At 41.8% G+C, this 25,735-nt stretch overlaps 1 protein-coding gene across 1 annotated transcript; it reads left to right on the top strand.

The window, feature by feature from the left end:
• LOC309396899 (autocrine proliferation repressor protein A-like) lies at nt 1–24,233 on the top strand (the record flags this gene model as incomplete). The annotated part of the gene is made up of 12 exons (XM_081962447.1): nt 1–187; nt 2,970–3,025; nt 8,669–8,788; nt 10,466–10,564; nt 12,271–12,360; nt 13,931–14,060; nt 14,589–14,709; nt 16,210–16,336; nt 19,011–19,099; nt 19,307–19,391; nt 20,242–20,307; nt 24,057–24,233. The coding sequence occupies 12 exons, from the start codon at nt 1–3 to the stop codon at nt 24,180–24,182; spliced, it is 1,296 nt and encodes a 431-aa protein (XP_081818573.1). The 3' UTR covers nt 24,183–24,233.
• Between the last annotated feature and the right edge of the window lie 1,502 nt (nt 24,234–25,735).

The following is a 25,735-nucleotide window of genomic DNA, read 5'->3' as shown; positions in this document are numbered from 1 at the left end:
ATGGACCTTCTGTTCCACCTCTTCTTTTTCATCCATTTGCCCCCTGTTTACCCAATCGGTCCGAAGGCTTTGGACGATTATGTGAAGCGTCCTGACCTTCATTACAGTTACACCCTTGTGTCTAAAAAGAAGCACCATGACTCCACTGTCTATACCATCAATATGACCTCACTGAAGTGGTTGGACGGTAAGTAGCCCTCTGGAAGTGGTGATTTGGGACTTGTTTGGTTGTTGCTCTTGGTGGAGAGGAAACCTAAACCCTTCTCAGGGAAGAAGTTTATTAAAAAGGCAGGAGATGCTTTCTGACAAGTTGGTAAAAAGTTTCCTTCTTCATAAAATGGGATGGGAAATAGTTGGACCCCAAATCCTCTTTTCTATTATATCCCACCTGTTTGTTTGAATATAGATTCTTGCTTTACCTACCTAAATCTGTCTAGAAGTGAAAGACAGAATAGCCGCACAATAGTATTTTCATTGGAAGTGCCAGGAGAAATTCAGCTGGAACGACTTACCAGCTTTCCAAAAGTTATGGTAACATGATGCTCCTGTGCTGATCATCAAAGGACTCATATTCCTTTGATTTGTTTCCAGTGATTGGAACAAAGCATAACTGAGTTATAGCGCTTTTTGAAGAAATACAGTGAATTTTATTTATAGATGAAATTGTATAAATAGTACTAAACTTGACCTCGCGGTACACTTTCCACAATAAATAATTTGTGGGTGGCCAACACATTCAGCAAAGAGGCTATTTAATCATGTATGCCTGCCCACCATCTCTCCTGCCAGTCATCCCATATCTTGGAGAACTTATGTTGAGTTAATACAAATTGTCAACTCAAAAGCAACACTTTCTAGCCGAAGGGGGTTTTAGGGGCCATTTCGCTCCTTCAATAAGTGAAAAGATTTTACTTCCTGTTTTTAACTTTTTATTTCACTACTCAGATGAAGAATAACTATACAGGTCTACAATCAGAGTTACACAACTATAAGGATAATTTTATGCAACCGTAACTTATAATGCTCTGTGAACAAAAATCTTGTTATTTGGCATTTGTCTCTCTCACCCATGTGAACTTCTTCCTCAAAGGGCAATGCATTTCTGATGGCTTGCCCTCCCTTGAACCAGCTGGAATCCTTGCTGATCCAAATGCAGGTTGGGCTGTTCATAGACTCTGCCAGTCTTGATTCTCTGCACCAACCATCACAAACTGGACACCTCTTACTCTTTTGGCTCCAGTCCTCTTTCCACCAGACTCATGGGACGCAGGTCTTCACAGGTAGCGATGATCATCTCCCCTGAACTTAGCTGCAAGCAGGTATATCAGCTGGGCATAAGGCAGGGTGGAGAGAACAACCTGGCATGTTCTCCTATTATTTTTTCCTCACAAGTAATCTTTGGATTAGTTGCTTCCCTAAATGGGACAATTTGTTCCTTATTTCCCTTTTGTCTTCTTAAGGTGGCTCATGAGTAGCCACTCTCTTCCTTTACATTTTTGCCTCTTTCCTCTCTTATTCTTGAGTAAACTTTCTCCCTCAGGGTTAAGGTTGACTCAGCCTTCCATCCTTCCAAGGTCAGTAAAATGAGGACCCAGATTGTTTCTGGGAGCAATATGCTGCCTCTGTAAACTGCTTAGAGAGGCCTGTAAAGCACTATGAAGCGGTATATAAGTCTGTTATTGCTATTGTAAATCTGTGTTTTCGTTTGTATCTCCTTTGATTACCTAAGTTATCCAGTTACTTATCTTTTCCCTGGCCATTTCTTGCACTCTTGGTCCCTTGGAATCAAGCCTGCTAGTAATGAGACCCCCCCCCCACAACCTCACACTTTTATATTTTTTTATAAATAATCAATTTATTCCATTCATTACCTTATCCTGATTACCTCTCAGGCTCCCATTGATCTTCCCAAAAGCTACCCATCTCACCCTATCATCTAATATAGCTTATGGTTTTGTTGGGGATAATCAACTAAAATAAATGAAATGTGATAACGTAAGTAGTAAAATGAAACAACATTGGAGAGCAGCAAAAATAGTTCCTGGATTCAGTAGGTCAAATCTACATATTTTCCCTACGTGGGAGTGCACAAGAATGTTGTAGTACAATAGTATTGTACACTCTGGGCACTGTACAAAATCGTAAAAACTTGAACTAAAATAATCTTAAAAGAAACACAAATGAAACAAAACAGCCCCACCTCTATAAAATACAATAACCCCAGGCCTGAGACCAAAAGCAAGTGTCACTTCTGTCATTCCATCTCCTTGAGCTCTTCAGAAATCCAAGGAGCATCCTGGGATTGGCCCACAGAGAGAGGCCACATAGGAGCAATCTGGTCCAAGGCCTTAGTCACATGCCTATTAGAGGCTTTAGCCACAGATGTGCCACAGATGACACGCAAGCCATTGCCCAGCTCAATTGCACTGCGCTTGTGAGCGCGCCTTCCGCCGGTCAGTTGGTTTTTGGGTCTCTGCTGCAAATGCAGGAGATGCATACGCATGTGCAGAGGGGCTGAAGGTCGCATGCACATGTGCAGGGAGTGAGGGGAGTGCAGGGGCTACGGCATGCCTCCCTGCGGCCTATTTGTGGTCCCAGGAGTGCAGGGGGTCATGCATGCATGTGCAAGGGGTGGGGCGCATTGCATTATGGGTGTGGGCAGGTGTGCAGGTGCTGTCGCAGGTGCAATTTTAGCACACAAGGGGAAAAGGTTTAGCCATCACTGCTATAGCCAATGACTCAGCCCAACTGCCTGATAGGCCTGGTCCCATGCTGTCTCTGGAAATCAACAGGGCCCATCAATTGCCTGGGGCAGGCCAACTTAACAGGCTCTTTCATCCCATGGAGATGGATGGTCCCAGCGAATACTTTATGATGTGATAATGTATCGTTGTTGGAGTTTGTGCCTGGCTGCATTGGTGTGGGGCTTGGGAGTCCCATCTGTACTATATCTGTCTTTTCATCCCCAGATTCTGAAGTGGATAAAACAATCTGGTGGCACATGGTGACCATCGCTGAGCCCAAAGTATATAAGAATGCACAGATGAAGAAGTCATGTGTCCTTTTGCTTGCTGGTGGAAGTAATGACAATCCAGAAGAGCCTGCTGAATACTCTGCTAAACAGATTAGAACTCTAGCAGTCACAACTGGATCGTATGTAAACTTTTCCTTAAGTAGGGGGGGTAATGGCAGTTCAACAACTTTTCAGGAAAAGTTCTCAATAGTTTCCATAGGAATCAGCAGCCGTGGTGGCATAATAGTTAGAATACAGTACTGCAGGCTAATTCTGCTGACTGCCAATGGTTCGATCCTCAAGGTTGACCAGCCAGCCATCCTTTTGAGGCCAATAAAATGAGGACCCAGATTGTTGCTGACTCTGTAAACATTTAGAGAGGCTGTGAAGCAGTATATAAATCTGACCAGGGGTGGGATTCAGCTGGTTTGGGCCAGTTTTGGTGAACCGGTAGCTCCAACCATCAGCTGAGAATGAACCAGTTCTCTCTGATGATTAGCCGGGGGCCCGGCTGCCTGCCCCTGCACTGTACTGACCTATATTCCATTTCCTGTTTTGCATTGGGGCTGCAGTAGAAGTGTGTTTTCAAACACACTGCACGCACTCTCAGCGAACTGGTTGTTATACCGGTTGAATCCCACCACTGAATCTGAGTACTATTGCTATCACCAATCCTACAGGAATTAGGAACCTGAAGGCAGGAAGATGTAGAAAGTAATAACTGAATGTGTCTCAACTGTACATCTACTGTATCTCTAGTTATTTTTACATTTTCTTTGTCTCTTATAAGATTAGGATCTAAGACCTAATAATATAGAGGGAGGAAAGATGAATAGAAGTAGGATTAAATAGAGCTGTAACTCCACCTTCCTAGATTAAGAACTAATAAAGTAGGATATTGATTGTTACTAATACTTAACTTGGACTTCTTGAATATGCTTTTCCAGAAGTTTTGATCACAGCATTTTCTCCAAGTCCCTGTCCAAGTCTTTATTTCATCCGATCACCCTATTGGCCCATCATATGTCTTTTTTGTAGAGTCTCCTGTGACCATGTAAAGGAATTAAGATAGATGGCTCAGCACAAAGGCTCCAGAAGGTAGTTTGAAATATTAAGGGCAGCAAAGGAGAAAGAACATTAATCTTTTGAGGGAGGAAAAGGTCTTTGAAAGCTGGCAGAGGAAGAAGTGGAACAGCAATAACTGCAAACTTTATCAGAACAAAAAAGCAAAGCAATCAGAGGGGGGAAAAGACTGAAGGAGTTGTTCAGCTATTTGCATAATCATGATTTATAGTATCATCATATATTGCTCTGGAAATATAAAACATGTCTTCATTGCTGTTATATCAGTGTATTGATGTCTGGAGATGCTTGAAGATGCTATAAATCACTTCTGTGGAAATAATTTGAGGGTGGGGAGGGAAAGCCAAGGAAAGAGAACAGAGTAGGTACCCCAAAGTGCACTTACTTTTGGTAACATCACGGAGAAAGACTAATCCTGTTACCCTTGTAACTATTGTTTGGGGTAAATTGGCTAGTGAGGTACATACATACAGTACATACATCTCTCTTTCTATGAAGTTACGTCATAATGCTCTTCTTTTTATAATCTATCCTGTCTAATCATGAAAACCATAAATTACAACTTCATTCTTTTCATTTTCCTACAAAAAATTCAAAAAAGGCTTCCAGCCACCAATAAAAATATGGATAATGTCTTTTTCTCTAATTAAGCAAGTTATACCATATTTAATCCTAATATTTTTATCTTGCCATTTAAATGGTATATCCGATATCAAAACATGTACATTGTCTGAAACAAAAATATCATTTTGGCAAAAAAAAAACCATATTATTACACAAATTCTCCCCAACAGTGACAATTTTAATCACTCCCATCTTAATATGTCTTTCTTAATTTCAGTCCTTGTCTTAACATAATCATTTTGAAATAGCATACAATTCATATTTGTCACAGTAATGCTCAAATGTTTTACTTTTTCTCACTTTTAAAACATGTTTTCTCAATCAGTTCTAATTAATCTTATAGTTTCATTTTGTTAATATTTTTGTCTTCTGTTTATTAATCTTAAATCCGCTAATGTACGAAATTCCTTTGATTTTCCCATTAATGCTTCTACTCCCTCTAGAGGATCTTCTAAAATTAACATCAGGACATTTACAAATGACCTTAATTTGTAAGTTTCAAGTTACATTAATATTCTTAGTTGCAGAGAAGGTCCTTCGATGATTTGGATTTTTTTTTTTTCTGTTTAAAGTTCTGGAACATACGAACGCTATTAAATAGGTAAAGGGGATTTATACTTCTCAGAAAGCACAAATAATTCTTAATGGAAAACAAACAAAACCTTGTTAGGGGACAAGACAGTATATTCACTATCTCCAATTTTGTTCATTTTGATTCTTGAAGTATTGAATAAAGATACAGGTAGTCCTTGTCTTATGATCACAACTGAGCTCAGGATTTCTGTTGCTAAGCAAGATAATAGTTAAGTGAGTATGCCCCATTTTACAACCTTTCTTGCCACAGTTGTTAAGTTGATCACTGCAATTGTTCATTTAGTAACACGGTTGTTAAGGTGAATCTGGCTTCCCCATTGACTTTGCTTGTCAGAAGGTTGCAAAAACTGATCACATGACCCTGGGACATATCTTAAATATGAACCAGTTGCCAAGCATCCGAATTTTGATCACGTGATTTTGGAGCTGTTGTGACGGTCGTAAGTGTGAAAAACAGTCACACATCTCTTTTTTCAGTGCTGCTGTAACTTTGAACAGTCACTAAATGAATGGTTGTAAGTTGAGGACTACCTACATAAGACAACGACAGAAAATTATGGGGGTTATGATTAAAAAATAAACCTGAGTGTCTTTTTCTAAATATAGTTTAATACTTATTTGAATATCCTCTCCAAGTCTGCACTTATGTTCCATTAAGGTTTTTTAAATGAAGACTTTGAACCCCAGCAACATTCAAATGCACACTAATTCATTATTTTCTTACAATGCAATACTATATTAGAGTTGGATCTAATGGAATAAGCCGAACGTTTTACATCTGAAAAGCAGAATTATTCTCAATGTCACATAGCTAGAGACATTGGGTACACGAGCAAGGACCATGAATTTTAGAGCGAGTGGATTGCATTGCATTGAGCTGTGGTGGCTCAGTGGTTAGAGTGCAGTACTGCAGGCTACTTCTGTTGACTGCCAGCTGCCAGCAGTTCGGCAGTTCGATTCTCACCAGGCTCAAGGTTGACTTAGCCCTCCATCCTTCCGAGGTTGGTAAATTGTGGATCCAGCTTGTTGGGGGCAATATGCTGACTCCGTAAACCGCTTAGAGGGGGATGGAAAGCCCTGTGAAGCGGTATATAAGTCCAAGTGCTATTGTTATTGCTATTATAAGACCCTTAGCTACTAAACAGCGAGCATACCCCACCATTCTCTGGTTTTCAGCCACATCTAAAAATCAGAGTTTTGCTACAGTTGATAAATATAATTTCACTACTAAAGGAGTGCATTCAATGCAACATAATTAATTACCATTTTTTCCAATTGCAGATCAAATCTTTGCCCGGCATATATGGATTTGGGGGTGGTGAGAGCGGAGAGACAAAAGTGATAGAAAAATGCTCTCACAATTGCAGAGCTCAGATTTATTGTTTTTTTAACGAGTGGGTGGGAATGACGAATGGATGTTTATGAACTGATTTTTATTTTGTTGAAATGAAAAGCTTGGGCCCTTTCAATTGTTATTTTCTGTTTAGAATAGTGGAATAGACTTGACTTAACAACTAGCCATGGATACTTGCAGCCCTGTGACAGCTGGGGATTCATGGGGTCATAAAAAGGGGGTGAAAGCTGGGTGCAGGCCACAGGCTGACTAACTCTTTAAATGACATCTATCTGGTGTTACTGGTGTCAAACTACCATATTTTTCAGAGTATAAGACGCACCTTTTTCCCTCAGAAAAGAGGCTGAAAAGCTGGGTGCGTCTTATACACTGAATACAGCATTTTTTGCCTCCTGAAACCCTGCACCTTCACCAAAATAGCCATGCAGAGCCTTTAGGAGCTTTGCAGAATGCTCCTGGGGGCTGGAGAGGGCAGAAATGAGTGAAAAACGGGCCGTTTTTTGCTCAATCCCCCCCCCCAGTCCCCAGGAGCACTCTATAAGCCTCCTAAAGACTGTACATGCCCTTTTTTTGACAAAAAATGGGCCCATTTTCACAAAAACCGGGCCATTTTCGGGAGATCTGCAGATTGCAAAGACTTTTTTCTTTAATTTGCCTCTTCAAAACCTTATTACGTCTTATACTCTGGTGCGTCTTATACTCTGAAAAATACGGTACTTTGTCTGAGTTTGCCTATTATAAAGCAGAGTGATGCCAGAGTGATGTTTTTGTTCTTCGAAACTGGTTTGGACTGACTGATTTGTCTTGGCAGGGTTGCAGTTCGTCTGCTGCAGATCCCCTTCCAGCCTCTCACTTTCTACGTAAGTACTTGTGGCTTTTGCCTGCTTTGAAGTTCCCTTCTACCTTTCAGAGGAGAGGTAGTGATGCAGGACAATAATTTTAGACCCCAAAGAAGCTCCTGATGGAAACGTTCTGTGCCACTGCAATAGAGTATATGGCCTGCAGAAAAGCAGGTAGTAACATTCAAAGGAAAACAGAAATAACAGCCAGCATTTCAAGAGTCATAAACTGAGTGGATTAAAAAAATATAGCCACTTAGAGGTTGTTGGGGTTTTTTACAAAATGAAATCACTCATTTTTACATGATATACATGTACTCAAATACTTAAATCAGTGTAAATTTGGAAATAATGTGTATTACACACACACACACACACACACACCAATGGTAATTTAGTTGTATAAATATGCACATATGGCTGTTGAGTAACGCTATACATTGGCCTGCAATTTTGGAGTCCTACAAATTTCCTTATGGTACTTTATTGTATATCAACTAAGCAGCCTTTCAAAACTTGAGAATAATAGTTCTGTCATATTCTGGAGTTTCCATGGCAGCAGGAACAGATCCACAAAAAGTTCTTGACATTCTGATCATGGCAGTATGACATGAGTGACGTCTGAGTGCTTTGCAACTGGTGGGCCTTTACAATAATTGCAACATCCTGTAGATACACCACCACTATTTCTCCATTTCACAACCAGCTTCCAATAATCAATGGAGGGGATCAATGGAGGATCAATGGAGAGGCAGTAAAATTACGAGTTGTAGTGAGGTGATGTCTTGCTTAATGACTGAATGGAAAGTCCATTGCAGTTGCGCAATGTTTTACTTAGTAACTGTGTTGCATAGCAATGGAACTGTCAGTCCCAATTGCTAAGTGAGGATTACTTCTGCTTGCATTACTTTTACAGACATGAAATCATACATACATACTTTTTTTTCCTAGACTGCAGTTGAAGAGAAAAAAAACAAGTATGACTGTAGATTATTGGCTAAACATCTCTTGCTAAGCAAAGAGGTTAGGTCTGAGTTCTGAGCAATTTGCAACAGATGCTGGGAAGTGGACGAAATGCATTCTTCCTTCACGCAAGTGATAGTATCTGCCATTATTTTGTAAAACAAGAAATGACTATTTTTTTCTTATTATTATTTCCAGAAACATCCTTTTGGGATGAAGAATATAACAGAAAATAGTTTATTTGCATATATTGTATGGAGATTTATTAGTGACCCAACTACTTCGCTGGACTGGGTCATCCAATTCCCAATGGTCAAGGTAATTCTGAAATTCACATTCCTTACTATGGAGTTGTAGACCTTGGGATTCTCCAGAGATCATTGGGCTGTAATCCCCATCAACCTCAGCTCACTTGAACAGAAAAGACAAACTGGTAATCTACAACATATAGAGCAGGAATCCCTACAACCTCCAGGATGTTGACCAGTACTAATCTGTGGCCTGTTAGAAACCCAGCCGCGCAAGTGAGCGAAGCTTCATCTGCACCTATGTGGGATCTAGGTAGCACATGAAACCATCCCACCCACCTATCTTGTCCATGGAAGAATTGCTTTACATGAAATCTGTCTTGGTTTCAAAAGGTTTTGGGACTGCTGCTATAGAGGACTGCAGATTTCCCATATTTACTGTACAGTGTAGCTGTTGAAGCAGAGGTGGTTATTCAGCAGGTTCTGACCAGTTCTGGAGAACCGGTAGCGGAAATTTTGAGTAGTTCATAGAGCCGGTAAAGACCACCTCTGACTGGTCTTGCCCCCATCTATTCTCTGCCTCCTGAGTCTCAGCTGATCCGGAGGGAATGGGGATTTTGCAATATCCTTTTCCCTGCCACGCCCACCAAGCCAGAGCCACAGAACCAGTAGTAAAAATTTTGTGAATTTCACCACTGTGTTGAACCTAATGAAATCTTTCCAGGGTACAGATGATTTGTGTAGCTATATGTCCTTCTAATGTCTGTGTCTGTCTGTAGACCAGGAGTCCTCAATCCCATGGCCCTTTCTTAACCGGGTCACACAGTGGTGGTGGTGGGGGAAGCGCTTGTACATGTGCACAGCTCCATTTGTGGGAGAAGGGCGGTTGCACAAATGAAGATGCGTACGCTCATGCACCTGGCACTCACACAGAACCATCTCGTCCCACTCGCCAGTCTGCCAAGCTGGAAAGGTTGGGGACCGCTGCTGTAGACCACATGTGTTTACCTTGTGAGCTGTAGAAAGCTCCTTTCTATTTAACATCTATTTAGCATCAGCAATGCTTAGTTGTCAATGAAAAGAAAGAAGAGAGAGAGAAAGGCATTCTATGACCAAAATGTTTACACATGTGGGCAATAAAAAGGTTTCCAAAATATTGTTGTTCTCTTCCTAGGAAGACTTCATAAAAAATCATTAGCAAATAACTTGGTACTTACCACATTTAGAAAAGAATGACAGGACTTTTAAATACATGCACCTAAATAAATCCTTGTGACCGCTTTAGGATTAGCCCATAGATGATGCAATGACTAACCTTTCAAGTTATGGGAAATGAATCAAACTTATAATAATTGTTCTGCTGCCTCACATGTGGAGCACTGCGTGTTCTTTTTTCCCTTTTCAGTAGAAAGATGTTGGTTTTTCAAAGGAGCCTATTAAACATATACTGTATGTTTAAAATATAATTTTGTTGATGCTTTGAATCAGTGGTTCTCAACTTTCCCAATGCCGCGACCCTTTAATACAGTTCCTCATGTTGTGGTGACCCCCACCCATAAAATTGGTGTCTCGGTTCCTAAGACCATCAAAAATATGTGTTGTCCGATGGTCTTAGGCGACCCCTGTGAAAGGGTCGTTTGACCCCCAAAGGGGTCCCAACCCACAGGTTGAGAACCGCTGCTTTGAATGTACCATGTCAAATCAGCATTAAAGCCAGAAGCTATAATCCTGCTCTCTTCCTATGCAGGCCACTGTGCGAGCCATGGACACAGTTACAGATTTCTTGCGGAAACAGACTGGTGGAAATGTACAACTCACCAAATTTATGCTACTAGGCTCATCCAAGGTATCTGAGAGGGCCAAGGCCTAAATAAGATGGCTGGGAAGTTGTGTGTGTGTGTGCGTGTGTGCGTGTGTGCGTGTGTATGTGTATGTGTGTATATATGTGTGTGTGTGTATGTGTTGTATTTGTGCTGATAAATAAATAAAGGGAGACTAGTATAAATCTATTTCAAGCTATTTAGCTCTCATCAGCTAGCCATACCCTTACTGGGATTTGAAATACAACACAAATATAAAAAGGCAACCTTAAAAATAAAAATATGGGTTTCTGCCTTTATGGTTTTCTGTAATGAGCCGAAGGACAGAAAGAGGGAGTAGTGAGCTCCCTCCCATATTTGGGCATACCAGGGGTTGTAACACAAATACATATATATGTGTGTGTGTGTGTGTGTTGTATTTGTACTGATAAATAAATAAAGGGAGACTAGTATAGATCTATTCGAGCTAATTAGCTCTCATCAGCTAGCCATATATGTGTGTGTGTGTGTGTGTGTGTGTGTGTGTGTGTGTATTTCTGTTACAACCCCTGGTATATATTCATGCATACATAAATACATGTGTGTGTGTGTGTGTGTGTGTGTGTGTGTTGTATTTGGGCATACCAGGGGTTGTAACACAAATATATATGTGTGTGTGTGTGTGTGTGTGTGTGTGTGTGTGTGTGTATATATATATATATATATATGTTTTATTTGTACTGATAAATAAATAAAGGGAGACTAGTATAGATCTATTTCGAGCTAATTAGCTCTCATCAGCTAGCCATACCCTTACTGGGATTTGAACCCGGGCTGTATATATCTTAGGCAGGAGTGTTAGCCACTAAGCCACGGGCTCACTTCCTTATCAGTTGAGCCAGGGAAATAGGTATGTATTAGTGTTACAACCCCTGGTATGCCTAAATATGGGAGGAAGGTCACTACTCCCTCTTTCTGTCCTTCGGCTTCATCACAGAAGACCATGCAGGCAGAAAACCATATTTTTATTTTTAATGTTGCCTTTTATATTTGTGTTTTATTTGTACTGATAAATAAATAAAGGGAGACTAGTATAGATCTATTTCGAGCTAATTAGCTCTCATCAGCTAGCCATACCCTTACTGGGATTTGAACCCGGGCTGTATATATCTTAGGCAGGAGTGTTAGCCACTAAGCCACGGGCTCACTTCCTTATCAGTTGAGCCAGGGAAATAGGTATGTATTAGTGTTACAACCCCTGGTATGCCTAAATATGGGAGGAAGGTCACTACTCCCTCTTTCTGTCCTTCGGCTTCATCACAGAAGACCCCTGGTATGCCTCTAATGGTTGCCTGGACTTTTGCAGCCGAAGTGTGATATTCCATGCAAATTTGATTTGTCTGGCATCCATAATGGTGAGTACTGGTGGCACAGTGGTTACAATGCAGCATTGGAAGCTGACTCTGCCCACCGCCTGGTGTTTGATCCTGGAGGGCTCAAGGTTGACTCAGCCTTCCAGTGTCAATAAAATGAGGACCTAGATTGTTGGGGGTAATATACTGACATCTGTAAACCATCCAGGGGGTGCTGTAAAGCATTATGGGACAGTATATAAATCTAACTGCTATTGCTTTTGCTATTGCTATTGCTTGAAGGTGGGAGTAAAAGCAAAGGAGACAAAGCTGAGTTAAGTTTCCAAGTGTTTCTTCATTCTCTGGTGGGTGCCATCTTTCTTTCTTTCTCTCCCTCTTAGCGTGGATGGATTGTTTGGCTGACTGCAGCCGTTGACAAGCGCGTGGTATCATTTGTCACAGTCGTTATGGATATCCTGAATTTTGCTAAGGTGAGAGTTTTCAGATGCAGTACAGTATACACCTGTACTTTGTGTATACTGGGTTGGATCGTGACAGAAGAAATCTTCTGTTCCTCCAGATTTTTCTAAAGGAGCTTCTTAACTTTTCGAAGAAGTTCCATAATTATAAAGCTAAACAGCTTAGAATATGTAGAATACAAAGCCTGATGGGTCTCAGACATTAATTGGGTGACTTCAACTACTGGAAATGAAAATTGGGTTGTGGCAGAAGAGGGGTGAGCAGCCTGTTTTAGAAGTCCTGGACTTGACCTCAGAATTTATTTAATTTTTTATTGTATTTTGTGATATTCTCTATGGACTGTACACCGCCCAGAGTCCCTTCTGGGAGAGGGGGCGGTCTAGAAGCACCAAATATAAATAAATAAAATATAAATGATCCTCATCAGCACAGCAAGTGGGAAAGCACTGGAAAAGTTGGAGTCCAAAATAATGGATGGAACCAAGCTGCTATTGCTAGCTCTCATTTTAATGGGGGAAAATATCCTGTCCTGTCAGAGCTAATTTCAGTGCTTCCCAATTTGCAGGCTACTTCTCCATTCAGTTCAAATTGAGTTGAGATATAAATCCAAATCTCTGCACTTGAACATGTAGACTTACAAATTATTGCATAAACTGGAAGGGGCATTTTGTATCAAGGTTTGAGATGGTTAAATACAAGTTGGAAAGTTCTCAGGTGTCTTCCCCCAAAGAAGGCTACTTTGCGGGGGGGGTCAGTAGTTTCTATGGAAACCACCGCCAGCCTCCTCCCAACATCCTAGTATAATAGTAAGGTGAAGGACTTATAGAAAATACAAAATGACTGCCAGAAAGAAAACAAAAATTTAAAACTTTTCCATTTGGTTTTTTTTTAAGGAGGAGTACAGTTAGACTGTCTTAAAATAATTGGGAGTATGCCCTTTATCCCTAGAAAAGTTAGTGAAATTATCATCTCTGTTGCTTCATTCAGAATTTTAAAAAAAAAATTGAAAATGGGCATTTGCTCCAAAGCAGAGATGTCATCTGATGTGTCACTAAAACAAAATAGAGGCAGTTTCCAAAAATCCTAACTAAACTGTCCCTTGAAGAAGCTATCTCTTTCTGTGTTACCAGACTTGTATCCCATCTAGCTCATAGCATATGCCATGTCCAGTGGTGTATTAACCATTAAACAGACTAAGCACGTCCCTAGGGCACCAGGCCCAAAGGGGGCACCACAAAGTTGAGAAAGAAAGAAAAAAACCCAATGAAAATTTGTACAGTATGTACAAAGGAGGGGGGGTCAACAAGATTTGTCAGTGCTTATGGCACCAGTGAGCCTTAATCCACCCCTGGCCCTGTCCCCTGAGAATTTCAGAGAGTTGCAGTTCTCACAAATAGAGGGCACTAAGTTGGGGAAAGCTGACCTCTATGCTACAATTTGGTTTGAACCCAATATTACTGATAGGACCTCAGGAGCCAAACTATGCCTGATGCTTGCAGGATTGGTCTGCCCATGTGACTGGGGAGTCGGCTACTTAAAAATTGAATGCCAACAACCTAGCTTTTTGTCAACCTTCTGCAGAGTTTACATCACCAGTACAGATCATATTGTGGCTGGAGTTTCGCACTGGCGCCTTTCTACTTCCTCAATATTACTCAACAGATCGACCATCCCCGTTTTGAACTTATTGCTTCAAATATCGACCCTTTGAGTAAGTAAGCACCACTGAAGATGAAACGAGTGGGTTGAATTAATGAAGGACCAGATTATAGGACTGTGGTATTTAGCAGGATAGAAATGGGTTTAGGGAGATGCAGAGTACGTGAAAGAAACTTGAGACATACATTGATGGGCTGTGAGAACAACCTTGAGGAACAGGAGGAAGAACTGCAGCTAATGCAATGGGCTTATCTGAAATCTCAGCCCAAAGGAGGAAAAGAATTTGAGAAAATGTCTCAGACCAGACTTTCCCTAGTTTTCTTCAGCATAAAGGCAGGGAGGGGAAGATACAACTAGAGTTTCTAGATTCTGTTACTTTGAACATCTACTTTGATATCCAATTTGCCTTGAAGGGCTGACACATACTTAAGGTGTGGGTGAGGGGACAAATTAAATATCAAAAGCAATTCTATTCTCTTTCCTCTGAACAATTACCTCTGTCCTATTTTGCTTTCTGCTTAAAATGAGGCAAGGCTGAGAGCCACACATATTCCTTTTTTTTCCTTTTTTCTGTTCCCAGAATATAATAAGCATTATAGCAACAAAGCAAAGTACCTACTTGTGGCATCAGGAGATGAAGTGGGCCAGCCTGACAATTCTTATTATTATTTTAATCAGCTAAGCGGAGAGAAATATCTCAGGTGAGTTGAGCCATAGTAGAACGATCTCTGGTGTAGAGGCTCTTGGGTTGCATTTTTAGAAGAGTGGAGCAGAGCAATAACTACTGCTCAGAGAGAGTTTGAATTAATGAATTGCAAATAAATTCTACAAAAAGAGAGCATCTGAGGGATTTTATTACAATTACATCTTAACTCTTGCAACAACATATGAAGAACGGTTGCAGGAACTGGGTATGTCTAGCTTAAGAGAAAGAAGGACTAGGGGAGACATGATAGCAGTGTTCCAATATCTCAGGGGTTGCCACAAAGAAGAGGGAGTCAAACTATTCTCCAAAGCACCTGAGGGTAGAACAAGAAGCAATGGGTGGAAACTAATCAAGGAGAGAAGCAACTTAGAACTGAGGAGAAATTTCCTGACAGTTAGAACAATTAATCAGTGGAACAGCTTGCCTCCAGAAGTTGTGAATGCCCCAACACTGGAAGTCTTTAAGAAGGTGTTGGATAGCCATCTGTCTGAAACGGTATAGGATTTCCTGCCTAGGCAGGGGGTTGGACTAGAAGACCTCCAAGGTCCCTTCCAACTCTACTATTGTATTGTAACTATACTGATAGCATAGGTTAGGGTCCCAGGGGTATCAAACTCCACTTCATTGAGGGCTGCATCAGGGTTGTATTTGACCTTGGGGGGGGCGTGGCCAGGGAGGGTGTGTCCAGCTTGACTTCACTTGTGTTGGGGGTACCTGTGAAGAACCGAGCGCTCTGCCAGTGAGAAACAGCTCCTGAGCTCTGTTTTTGGCTCCTTCTGCAACCCTCTGCCAGCGAACATGGAGCTTTGGGGGGGGGGCACTGCCCTTGCGAGCTGTGTTTTCAGCCATGACAGCCTCCTGCAACCTGACAGAGGCACCGTGGGCTAGTCCTTCGCTGTTTCCAGGGTGGCCCATGGGCCAGATCTAAGCACCCCGCAGATCAGATCCAGCCCACAGGCCTTGAGTTTGATACCCCTGGGTTAGACAGTCACTTTCAATTTAAAATAATGAGGGAAATTGTGCTGGGCAAAATCCAAGCTCTCCTTCGGACAATGAACGAGTTTAATTAGTCACCGTAGAGCTTAATGAGAGGCAGTGGAGGAGAACAATCAGACTTTACTATTCCTAAGGGCCTTGTAATAATGATAAGCTTGTCTTATTTGAAAATTGCCTCAAATGTAGCTTGAATTCCAATTCTCTGATAATGTTTGTGGATTTATTGGACTTTGCCAATTGATGAGTAATATCAATCCTATATAATATCCAAGGATCACTAAATAGCCTCCTTGGTCAAGGTAGAGGAGAAATGGCATTTTGTTTAGGAGCAGAAAAATAACCCAGTACTGCAGATTATTTTAACACCATAGCAGGATTTGTTTACTTTGTGTGCCAGTGCAAAATTAAATAGGCAGCTGTGCAAAGTTGTTTCAAAGCGAACTCTTACTATTCAAGCAATGCCTGCATTTCATACCATTCTCACCCTGATCGTTTACAGGATCATGCCAAATATGAACCATGACTTAGCTTTCCATAAAAGCAGTGTTGGAGTTCCAACTGCCACTTTTTACCTTATCACCATGCAGAATCAACAGCATCCAGAGGTCTATTGGAACAGGACTGTGGTGAGAGACATATTATTCACAACAGCCAAAAACTGTTGATCTACTATGCTAAAATAAGAGCTTGGGTTCCACAGACAGAAATATTAAATTGACAATGTCAACTGCATATAAGGAAAATTTGTGTAAAATGTTTTATAGATGTACCAGCAAGACTGGCAAAAATGTTTAAAGATAGATCGGCTAATTGTTGGAAGTGTAAGCAAGCATCTGGTTCATTTTATCATATGTGGTGGACACGCCCCAACGCAAAACAATATTGGACAAAAATACAAACATGGCTGGAAAAAAATGGCAAAACAACATATGGATTTGAAACCAGAGATATTTTTCTTGGGCATTCTACCTGAAACATATGATAAAAAGACCACATACTTGATCTTACATATCTTAACTGCCACTTGTATTTGTGCAAAAATGGAAAGATGATGAGATCCTGTCTGAGGGAATATGACTAAGAAAATTTTAGATTGTGCAGAAATGGATAGATTAACACTTGCTATTAAGGATAAAGAAGAAACGGAATACTTTTTGATATGGGACATATTTTATCAATGGCTAAATAATAGAAGTTGGAAAGGAGGAGATACAACTGGAGGAGATGGTAAAGAGGAGAGTTGTTAAAGAAGATGATGTTAAATCAGTGGTGAAATATAAAAATTTTTGCCACTAGTTCTCTGGGCGTGTCTTGGTGGGAATGGCTTGGTGGGGGACTCATGTGACTGGGTGGGCATGGGCAACTTTTTAAAAGTTTTAAAGCATTTTTTACTACCTATTTGCTCAAACTGGTAGTAAAAAATGCTTTAAGAAGTGGGAAAAAAGGTTCAGCTGTGCCATGCAATCGTGGTAACCTCTTTTTTTTTACTTTTAAAGCATTTTTTACTACAGGTTCAGGTGAATATGTAGTAAAAAAAATCTTTTAAAAGTGGGGGGGGGAAGCTTCCAACAATCGCGCAGCTCACAGCTGAGCCATGCGATCCTCGGACGCTTTTTTTTACTATCGGTTCGTGGAACCAGTGACAATCGTCCCTACTGGTTTGCGCAAACCAGTGCAAATCGGTAGCATTTCATCCCTGTGTTAAAAGTTAAATATCAATGTTACAATATTATTATATTATTAATATGATGGCAAGGAATTATAACAACAAAAATGTATAATATGATTACTTAAGCACAATTGCATCCCAGAACACACGCTCTTCAATGAAAATTGGATGTTATATAAATAAAACAAATAAAACGTGAAGGAAAAAAAAAGCTTAGGTTCCACAAAAAGGTATTTTCAACAAACAATTACCTTATTACAGGGGTGTCCAAACTTGGGAACTTTAAGATTTGTGGACTTCAGGCTGGCTGGGGAATTCTGGGAGTTGAAGTCCACAAGTCTTAAAGTTCCCAAGTTTGGACACCCCTGCCTTATTACCTTAGTAATACGATGGTCAATGAGAACACCAGCCTGGAACCGTCCAGATGGAGTGGTTGGGAATTCTAAGAGTTTCAGTCATAATACCTCTCGTGGACTCTTCATGGGAAATCTTTGTTATGTTACTCATTACTTTTAAGTAGAGAGTTTAAATGAGCTATTTCTTTATTTTGAACAAACATTAGTCACTGCAAACCAATATAGACTATACTCCCAATCCAATTCTGAGTGAGAAAAGGTATTTCCCATTCTTTGAGAACTGGGTCATGAGGGTGGGTGGGAGAACTGGGGTTGGTGGGAGAAGGAGGGCTGGAGCAAGAGGATTGCAGCCCTGAGGACCACATGCAATGCCAGATGTTGAGGTAGGAATCAGGCTCCATACATTCACTCACAGTCCTATCCACCCAGTGATCCCACTGCAGCTGAGATAGCTAAGGCAAAAAGGATGAGCCGCCGCGGCACAGTGGTCAGAGTACAGTACTGCAGGCTACTTCTGCTGCCTGCTGGCTGCCTGCAATTGGGCAGCTCAAATCTCACCAGGCTCAAGGTTGACTCAGCCTTCCGTCCTTCCAAGGTGGGTAAAATGAGGATCCAGATTGTTGGGGGCAATATGGGGACTTTGTAAACTGCTTAGAGAGGGCTGTATAGCACTGTAAAGTTGTATATAAGTCTAAGTGCTATTGCTATTGACTTGCCTGTCTCTTTCCTGGTGTCCCAGTGTTGCTTCCACTGCTGATTTTGCAGAGAGCTCTCTATGGTCCAGTAACTGTAAAATTATCTCAAAACAGAAGACATCAGATGAATAGGAATGCAAACCTTAAACAGACATACAGAAAGATCCTACCCTTTAAAAAGAAGAGTCCCAGACCCACCCATGCACTGATGTGACTCGAATTTGCTTGTCTCTTAATGCATGTTTCCTATTGCAGTCTATTTGCACCCCATCCAAATATCAAATTCAGCCTCAAGCTACCAAAGTTTGTTTGTTCCACATACCAGGTTTATATAAAGCTATTTAACTGATGGCCCATCATAACTTGACTTCATCAGGTCGTAATAGAGGAGGATGAGGGTTGACTTCCAAATACATCAGGACAACAGCAAATTGGAGAAGACCGCCTTAATGACATGGTCATCCAAAATCTGATTTATGTGTCAACTGTGTTTTTTGTTTCCACTTAGGGAAAAAGGAAAACAGCACTCAAAGAACACCTGCCTTCATTTCTTTCTCATTGATCCTTCCTCTTTTTCTAGAAAAATACTGGAGGAGCTATTTACTTTTGCACAGACCAGGAGCCTTCATTGATCTATGCTTACCATGCTAAGACTAATGATGATACAAGGTATCCTATACATTTATTTATTTTTCCCATTCTCTGTCCCTTTTTGAGAGTTACATTTGCAAAACCAAATGACATTTCTTTTTTTAAAAAATGATATAAACCAAAAGGAAATATAGAATTAGAATGAGAAATAAACCAATTCAAAAAGGAGGAAGAAAAAACAATATTGGAGTGTACAATTTTCTCCACTACTTTTAACATCTCTAGGAGAGATTTCAGGATGCATGCGCTATCTGGAGAAAAACCTAAAAAGAATCCTATTAAATGGACTCGTACTAAGGTGAATAAAGTGGTGAGTAGACCTTCATTCATTCATTCAGCTTTGGCGGGAAGAAATAAAGCCATCCAATTAATAGAAAGCACCCAGGTGTGTAAGACATGGATGGGAAACTTACGGATGTTTAAATATTGCTATTACGATAGTTCCCAACATATCCCACCATTGAGTGTCTAGCTGAGCAGCTCCTTCATCTGTTATCTCTGAAGAAGCGTTATCATGTTGTAACTCCTCAGACGGAGTAGCTATCCAGATCTCACTTTGGGCCAGTTCCTTGGTTGTCCTATCTGGCCATTTTCAAATGCAGCAAAACGTTTGTTTTTATCCGCTTTGCCTTCCTTTCTTAATGTATGTTTCATGATCCCACCCCAACCCCCCCGACTCCACATTCAGGCCTGTGGTGGGTTCTGGATCCTGTCGTAACCGGTACGCTGCGCATGGGGCAGGGCATCTTAGTCGGGCACGTGCGCTGCACACGCCACCGCCCTGCGATACCCAGCTGCTCGGCAGAGGTCACGCATGCACCGCACACTGTGTGTGCGTGCGCAATTGGCCCAGTTGCTTCAAAAGCAGGTAAGGAAGGCAGGCAGGCGGGTGGGCCAAACAAGCCACCGTACTGGTACAGTGGCCGCTGCTCCCGGTTACTACCAGTACGGCCGTACAGGGCTGTACCACTCGGAACCCTCCATTGATTCAGGCTCAATCTGGCCAAAACTAACAAAAGCTTTAAAAAAAAGCCATTATCCGTCTCTGTAAATAATACTCATTAATATACATCAGTGGTTTGCTATCTTGTTTCCTCATGGATGATTTCAACTTTCTAAACAGTAACCAGCTATTTCCTGTCTTTTTCTTTCTTGGAAAGAGCACAAATGTTTATAAGAAAGAAATGAAAAATCCAGGCAAAGGATGGATAGGATTCTTCATTGAGGTAAATATTGAGTTTTGCAGATGGTTTTTTCATTGGGGGGCGGAGGGCAGTCAGGGTTACAAACTGTGCTTCTTATTCAAGACTTATTTTCTTATTTTATAAAGCTGGGTTTGAGATGGGGGTGGGGGGGACCAAATGTTTTTAAAGTAGGGCTCATATCCCCGCCTCTGCATGCAAAGAATTGTTTCATGCTTGCCAAAGAAGCAGGCTTTAATTAGGATCCTGGGTATTCTAATGTTTGAAAGGGGACAGGACAGATGGACTTGAGGTCTGCAGAGGCAGAGGGGGCAAGTGATGAAATGGACAATCTATCCCATTTGGAGTTGTCTGTACCTGGGGGGCGGGGGGGGAGGCAGAAAGTCTACTGCAGAAATTGCTTCAGCATTCTGTTGCAAGCGTCTATTCTGGAGATGCCTCTGCATCTAGTTCTGTTTTTGTTGTTCCAAAGGAGGAATAAACAAGGGGAAATAAAAAATAAAACCAATATGAGAAGGGGAGAACCACATTTTGGGGAGGGAGCAAGTGGGGATAGGCTAGCCCTATGCAGTGACATGGGGTCTCTCTTCTGCCCCATTTAATATTTGTTCTTATAAAAGCAGTTATATGTTCGATTTTCTTTAGGGCAGGGGTGTCAAACTCAAGGCCTGGGGATTGGATCCGGCCCGTGGGGTGCTTAAATCTGGCCCATGGGGCTGCCCTAGAAACAGTGAAGGACTGGCCTGTGGTGCCTCTGCCAGCGAAAATGGAACTCGTGAGGGCCACACGCTGCTCTCCCGAGCTCCGTTTTCACTGGCAGAGGATTGCAGGAGGCTGTTGCAGCCAAAAACAGAGCTTCTGAGGATCATGTGCAGCTCTCCCAAGTTTCATTTTCGTTGGCAGAGGGTTGCAGGAGGCCATCTCAGATAAAAACAGAGCTCGGGAACCTGTTTTTGCTGGCCAAGCGCTTGAGCCACCACAGGTGCCCCCAACATGAGTGACATCAAGCTGACCATGTCCACCCTGGCCACACACACACCCTGCCACTCCCCCACCCCCCGAGGTCAAACACAACCCTGATGCAGCCCTCAATGAAATCGAGTTTGACACCCCGGCTTTAGATGCTTCCATTTTAAATTAGCTCTTTCCCACTGCTCCTGACACAATTTTTGCCATTGGTGTGATCCAGGATGTTTCAGTGATAGTGTGGTTGATGACAGGGTCAGGGGCTGGGCCCTACTTAGCTCCTCTTGGCAACTTGGTTCTTTCAAACTGGCCCCTTCTCAAGGATCAACCCAATGCAGATGTTGCAGTGGGGTGATACGGTAATGCAGTGAAGCTACAGAGAGAGAAATAGTAGTTTGAAGGTGCAGTTCCCCTCCATTTTTATCTGCTGTTCATTTTACTACAAATACAAACCTGCTGGGTTATCGTTTCAGAGATATTTCCTTACCAGAGTCCTTAATGAATGCCTTCAACAATGGTGGGCATTGTTTAAAACTCAGAGAACTATTCACAGATGCATCTACGTTGAAAGTAGTCCATGTTGAGCCGTACGGCACAGTCAAACATCAGCAGTTGACTCCAGCAAATAAATACAAATACAATAATATAATAGCAGAGTTGGAAGGGAGCTTGGAGGTCTTCTAGTCCAACCCCCTGCCTAGGCAGGAAACCCTATACCGTTCTAGACAAATGGCTATCCAACAACTTAAAGACTTCCAGTGTTGGGGTATTCACAACTTCTGGAGGCAAGTTGTTCCACTAATTAATTGTTCTAACTAAATGTTTTATGGCATCTTGTATTATGTCATTAAATGCCTGATGATAATTTTTTGTTATGTTTCATAAAATTTGCCAAATTCCAGTTCCATGGGAGTCATGGATCCCTGTTTTTGGACACATTCTGTTAGTCCACTTGAAGTATCTTGTTAGAAAAAGTGTTGATCTATGATGTACCATTTCATCCAGTTAAAGTTTACAAATATGAGAGTTTTTAGAAGCATATGGATTATCATGTACTTGTCAGAGAAAGATTTGCACTTTAGCTGTCAGGCCCGATCACATGTTTTAGAAATTTGGCAGGAATGATTCCTCCTCTTTTTTCTACTCCTGAGATTAGAGTCTTCATTGGTATTTTGCTGCCTGTTTTGAACAGCCAATATTTGTCAATCAGCTCTGCCAAATTTCCATTTAACCAAGCAATTCCCCTGTTCTTAAAACTACTGTTTCGGCTACCTCAGGTTCTTTCAGAAGTGTGTCAAAAGCTGTGTTTAAAAATAACTTAAAATACAGCTGACAGGCAGGTGGGTGGGGTGGGGTGGGTGGGCTTGGACAGTGTTTGTGGTGTGGGAGCAACCAGACCTGCAGCCAACTGTTAGTTGGGCTACTTTACTGTGTATGCTTGATCTTAGCTGTAAGGCCAACGAGTAACTGGGGCTTCTTTAAATCCTTCTTCTAAAAGAATGCTAAATCCATGTTCAGAAGCAACCAGAACATGGGTTTAGCGATGTTCAGATTTAGAAGCACACTAAACTTATATTCAACAGTAGACAGAAATACAGCTTGCAGGCATTAGCAACTTAACTCCTCCTGCCACACCTTGTAACTTGACTGCTAGGGCTGGAAGATGGCAGGAGAATCTGAGAGTCTTGTCCCCAGGTGCTTTACCTGTGGCTGATCTATGGAATCGAGATAAATTTCTCCTGCTTTACCAGGTGATCCTTGTTGAGTTCATACATCAACATCCTCAGTAACAGAATGCAGATACCTACCCATCATCTATCGAAAACAAATTCTTGTCCCAGAGGGAACACATATGAGAGCGAGGAATTACGTTAATAATTTAGAATGAGTAATTCTTACGCTAAAGTGAGAACCAGTTTGATCTAGTGATTAGGACACCAGGCTAGAAAGCAGGAGTCCACGAGTTCTAGCCCAACCTTAACCATCAAAGCCAACTGAGTGACTTGGGGCCAGTCACTCTCAGTGCCAACCATCTCGCAGAGTTGTTCTTGTGGCGTAAATAGGAGGAGGAAAGGGTGTAGGATATGTTCACTGCCTTGAGTTATTTGTATAAAGAATAAAGGCATGATTCCAATAAATAAACGAAGTTACCTCGGTTGAAAAACCAATCCGCTGAATTTGTGCTGTGATAAAACTATGAGGGCAGTTCTACTTTCCAACCAGAAGAGCATAGCACCGTGATGGCGAACCTATGACATGCATGCCTGAAGTGGCATGCGGAGCCATGTCACTTGGCATACGCGGCATTGCCCGTTCCTCTCCCATATTTCTGGTGCGCATGCAATGATCAGCTGTCCACGCATGCGGCAGTGCCGGAAACTGGAAGGGTTTTCTGGGATGAGCATGTGCACCCGCCAGCTGATTGTCGCCCGCACATGCACAGCAGTAACTGGAAGTCTAGCTGGTCGACAGGCAGGCACCCGCTGGAAACCAGAAATGCATTTTCTGGTGCGCGCATGCCCCCTGGGCAGCTCCTCTTCCAGGTCACAAGCGCACTCTCTGTCCCTTTTCAGCACTGATTGCCTAAAAGGTTCACCATCACTGGCATATAGGGTATAATATTGCAGCTTCCTTCTCTTAACTCAAAAATGGATAGACCGCATGTTAATATAATTGCCCAACTATGCCTTAATGCCTCCTCCCCATCTTCATGAGCAATATAAATCGGGGAATAAGGAACTGTTTGGCACAGCATTTTTTGCACCTTTTTCTGAAGCAGAGCTTTCAAGAATATGATTCTATTGCAGGCTACATATTCCGGCTTTATGGATTCCCGTGAAAAATTAATCATAACATCTGAACTTCACATAATCCCAGAAACCTTTCCATGCGAGGACTGTGTCGGAGAAGGGTGCTATAGCAAAATGGTCTGAGGACATGCAACTAAAATGGAAGAGGCCTTTGAATGATCAATAAGAAGACTCAGAAAAGGGGTAGTCATCCAATTGCTGGAATAACTTAGAAGAGGGAATGGGCAGTGTGTCCTTTCAGGTTCTGCTGGATCAGTAATCTTCAGTTATCTCTAGAACACGGCTTCCCCATCTTTAGCATAGGTGGTCTGACTCACATATTTTGCAATAAATAAAGCAACCTATTTTCAAGGAATTGTCTGCGAATCATAGTGGTAACAAACATTAATGAGTAGATGTAGTTGCCTTCAAATGATTTTGTTTTGTTTTGTTATGGTTTCTCCACAATTTTCCACTCTTAGTTAATAAAATCATACTCTGCATCACATATGGCTTATTGGAATTAATGTATGTTTGGGATTACAAAGGGTTTGAGCAGGGGTGGGCTTCAAAAAATTTACCAAGGGGTTCTCTGCCCGGTTGCTGGATGGGCGTGGCAATGGTGGGGGTGGCCTAGTCGGCCTCCTGCACCACGGTGCGGGGGGATTTTTTCCCCCTCCACGGACTCCAGAGCTTTTCTCAAGCCTCCAGGAGGGTGAAAACAGCCTCCCCAGGTTCTGGAGGCCCTCTGGAGGCCGGAAACGGGTCCATTTCCAGCATTCCTGAACTTCCGGTGGGCCCGTTTTTTGCCGTCCCCGAGCCTCTGCATGCACCCTGCACTTACCTGCATCTAAAATGGGCCACATGTGGACTCCTGGGAGGGGAAGGGTGGGCGGGGCCAGCCAGGAGTGGGATTTGAGGGTTCTCTGAACTGCATAGAATCTTAGCTAAAGGTTCTTCCAATCCCTTGCGAACCCCCAGCAGCCCACCCCTGGGTTTGAGGTTCTGCAAAATGTTTGCCAATCTGGAAGAAAAAAGATTGGGTTGATCTCGATCTCTGCGTGAAACATCTTTGAGAACAGGGCAAAACTGAGACACCTGTTACCTTTGTTACATATCACACTATGATAAACATATCATGCTTTATATACAGAGGGAGTGTGTAGCATTAATTCTTAAATCAAGTTTAAGAGCAGTTGGAGAGAAACAGACCCAGGAATACTTCCAACGATCTTCAGAATGCATTTGCATTTATCAACAGGTTCTCCTAAAACTGTTGTCCAGTCCACTAGTTAGTAAATGCCATCTATTTAGTAGTTAGTAGCTGCACCAACATATTGCACCTGCAAACAATTAAAGGTGGCAGATGTTTCTAGTTCCCAGATGACAGAAATCTATCATCGTTCTTACTATTCTAAGTAGACTTCTTAGAGGAAAGCTGGCAGATGCAAGAATCTCAAATAAAAATATAAAAGCAGGTTATAGCATTTTTATCTTTACAAGGAGTTATAATATATTCCCAAACATGTTGGGGAGGGGAGGAAGAAAAGACTGTCTGAACACTTTACAGAGGCATAATAGTATGAAGTCCCAGAGGTTTCCTGGATACCATCCCAACTTTTAATTCTTCCCTTGCAAGTTACTTATAATAAGCTGTCTGTTCCATCTTCTAAGTTTTCGGTGCTCCAGCTGTTAAG

This window comes from Natrix helvetica (assembly GCF_964273705.1).
Source record: "Natrix helvetica genome assembly, chromosome: 1".
In the NCBI taxonomy this organism is placed as follows: Eukaryota; Metazoa; Chordata; class Lepidosauria; order Squamata; family Natricidae; genus Natrix; species Natrix helvetica.
Note: the sequence above shows the minus strand (reverse complement) of the source record. Positions and strands in the feature narration are given on the sequence as shown.